At 46.0% G+C, this 1,686-nt stretch overlaps 1 protein-coding gene across 1 annotated transcript in view; it reads right to left on the reverse strand.

Annotated features, from left to right (window-relative positions):
* Nucleotides 1–424: 424 nt before the first annotated feature.
* HLF (hepatic leukemia factor) overlaps nucleotides 425–1,686 on the reverse strand; it is a 65,909-nt gene continuing 64,647 nt past the window's right edge. The window contains exon 4 of the mRNA XM_015429543.1: nucleotides 425–1,613. Coding sequence (XP_015285029.1) covers nucleotides 1,398–1,613 — 216 coding nt within the window. The 3' untranslated portion in view covers nucleotides 425–1,397. The remainder of the gene's footprint in view (nucleotides 1,614–1,686) is intronic.

Below are 1,686 nucleotides of genomic sequence, written 5' to 3' on the forward strand. Positions count from 1 at the left end.
ATGTAGCTGCCTGAATTTTCGGGGGAGCGCCACGGTGGTGCCATTGCAGCCGATTGGCTCAGTTTATGCCCCCCAAATCCTGGTTAATATAATCGAGAGCCTTCAGATCGCCACTGGCTGCCTGGAGCGCAGATACAGTTGTAAAGTTGCATAAAGAGGAAGGAATGATGTGAGAGACCTTGCCCATGAAAATCATGCCAAGGTCAGCTCTGGAACCTTCAATGTGCTCTCCTTGTGGGCCTCAGCATATAATGAACACCAGGGCTCTAGTCGGGGGGGAGCTCTCAGGTACGGAGCTCCGGAAGAGAACCTCTAGGGGGCGGGGCGGTCACATGGTGAAGCCCCGCCCCCTTCTTTACCCCGCCCTCTGCTTCGATCCTCATTCCGTTGTACAGCAAAAGGTATGGAGCTGGTGCTGTGCATGCAGACCAACCCGCACGGGTCTCTGGAACAGGCTTTTTACCTCGCTGCTCCTCAGAGCAGGCTATCAATGAGTATCACTTCTGTGTTTTTTTAAAAAAAAAACACCATTAAAACATTATAAGGGAAGGGAGTCATCCTATGTCCACTGGCCACATTGTAAGTGACATGCACCAGTGTACGGTAGGATTATTGCTTATGTTCAGGCCGTGCAAAATACTGCACTCCGTTCTCTATCTATCTATTTGGGTCTTACGGTGATGAAAAGAAACATCACAGTTCCTTCTGAGATCTACCCGGAGGGGGACTAGCGACCGCAATGGGGATTGTGAATCTGAAGATACTCATTAACCAAAACCTTAAAAACACAAACATACAAACAAACAAACAAACAAAAGAAGCAGTCTATAAATTAATATTTCCGCAGTATAGCACTAGAATATTGTCTGTGCATATTTGTTAGCAACTTAATTTTTTTTTTGTCTGATTAGCTCTATCTTAAAACATCAGCTTGAAAAACGATCTACCTTTTAGCCCTCCCTTGTTTCTCTTCCATTTCGGCCAGCATTCCTTGTTTGTTTGTTTTCCAAGTTAAATCAAGAAGGCGGTAAAGGAAAAGAAGAGGGGGGGGAAATACCTATTCGAAGCAACACTGAGGAAAAATCGTTTTATATAGAATAAAAAGCTTACTATGGCAGGTCTCAGCAGTCCAAGTAAAAACATCACCCTGCATAGAGGGTTTTTTTAAAAAAAGTAGGACATGCTGAGATGTGCACGCACACACAGACATACATACACACACACACACACACACACAACAAAGTTGTACATTGGTTTTGTTTCTGCTTTTCCGGTAAAGTGCTGACGACTGAAAGGTTGGTTTGGGTGTGGTGCTATCAAACAGGAAACACACTGTCCATATATTCAAAAGCCAACCCACAAAAGGGGGGATAGGGGACAGAAAGGGACCACGCCATTTACAGAGGGCCATGCCGGGCTTCGTATTTGGCCAGCACGTTCTTGCATTTGCCCAGCTCTTTCCGTAAATCTGCCACCTCCTGGCGCAGTGCCGAGTTCTCCTTCTCCAGGAATGAGGCGCGAATGGCAATCTGGTTCTCCTTCAGCCTCCGGGCATCCCTAGAACGCTTGGCAGCCATGTTGTTCTTTCGACGTCTTGCCCAGTATTTGTCATCCTGCTCATTAATCACAATTAGGAAGAAAGGAGACAATTAGATTTCAGCAAAGAAAAGTAAGGCAGTTCCTGCG

Source organism: Gekko japonicus, unplaced genomic scaffold (genome assembly GCF_001447785.1).
Source record: "Gekko japonicus isolate JY-2015 unplaced genomic scaffold, Gekko_japonicus_V1.1 scaffold340, whole genome shotgun sequence".
NCBI lineage: Eukaryota > Metazoa > Chordata > Lepidosauria > Squamata > Gekkonidae > Gekko > Gekko japonicus.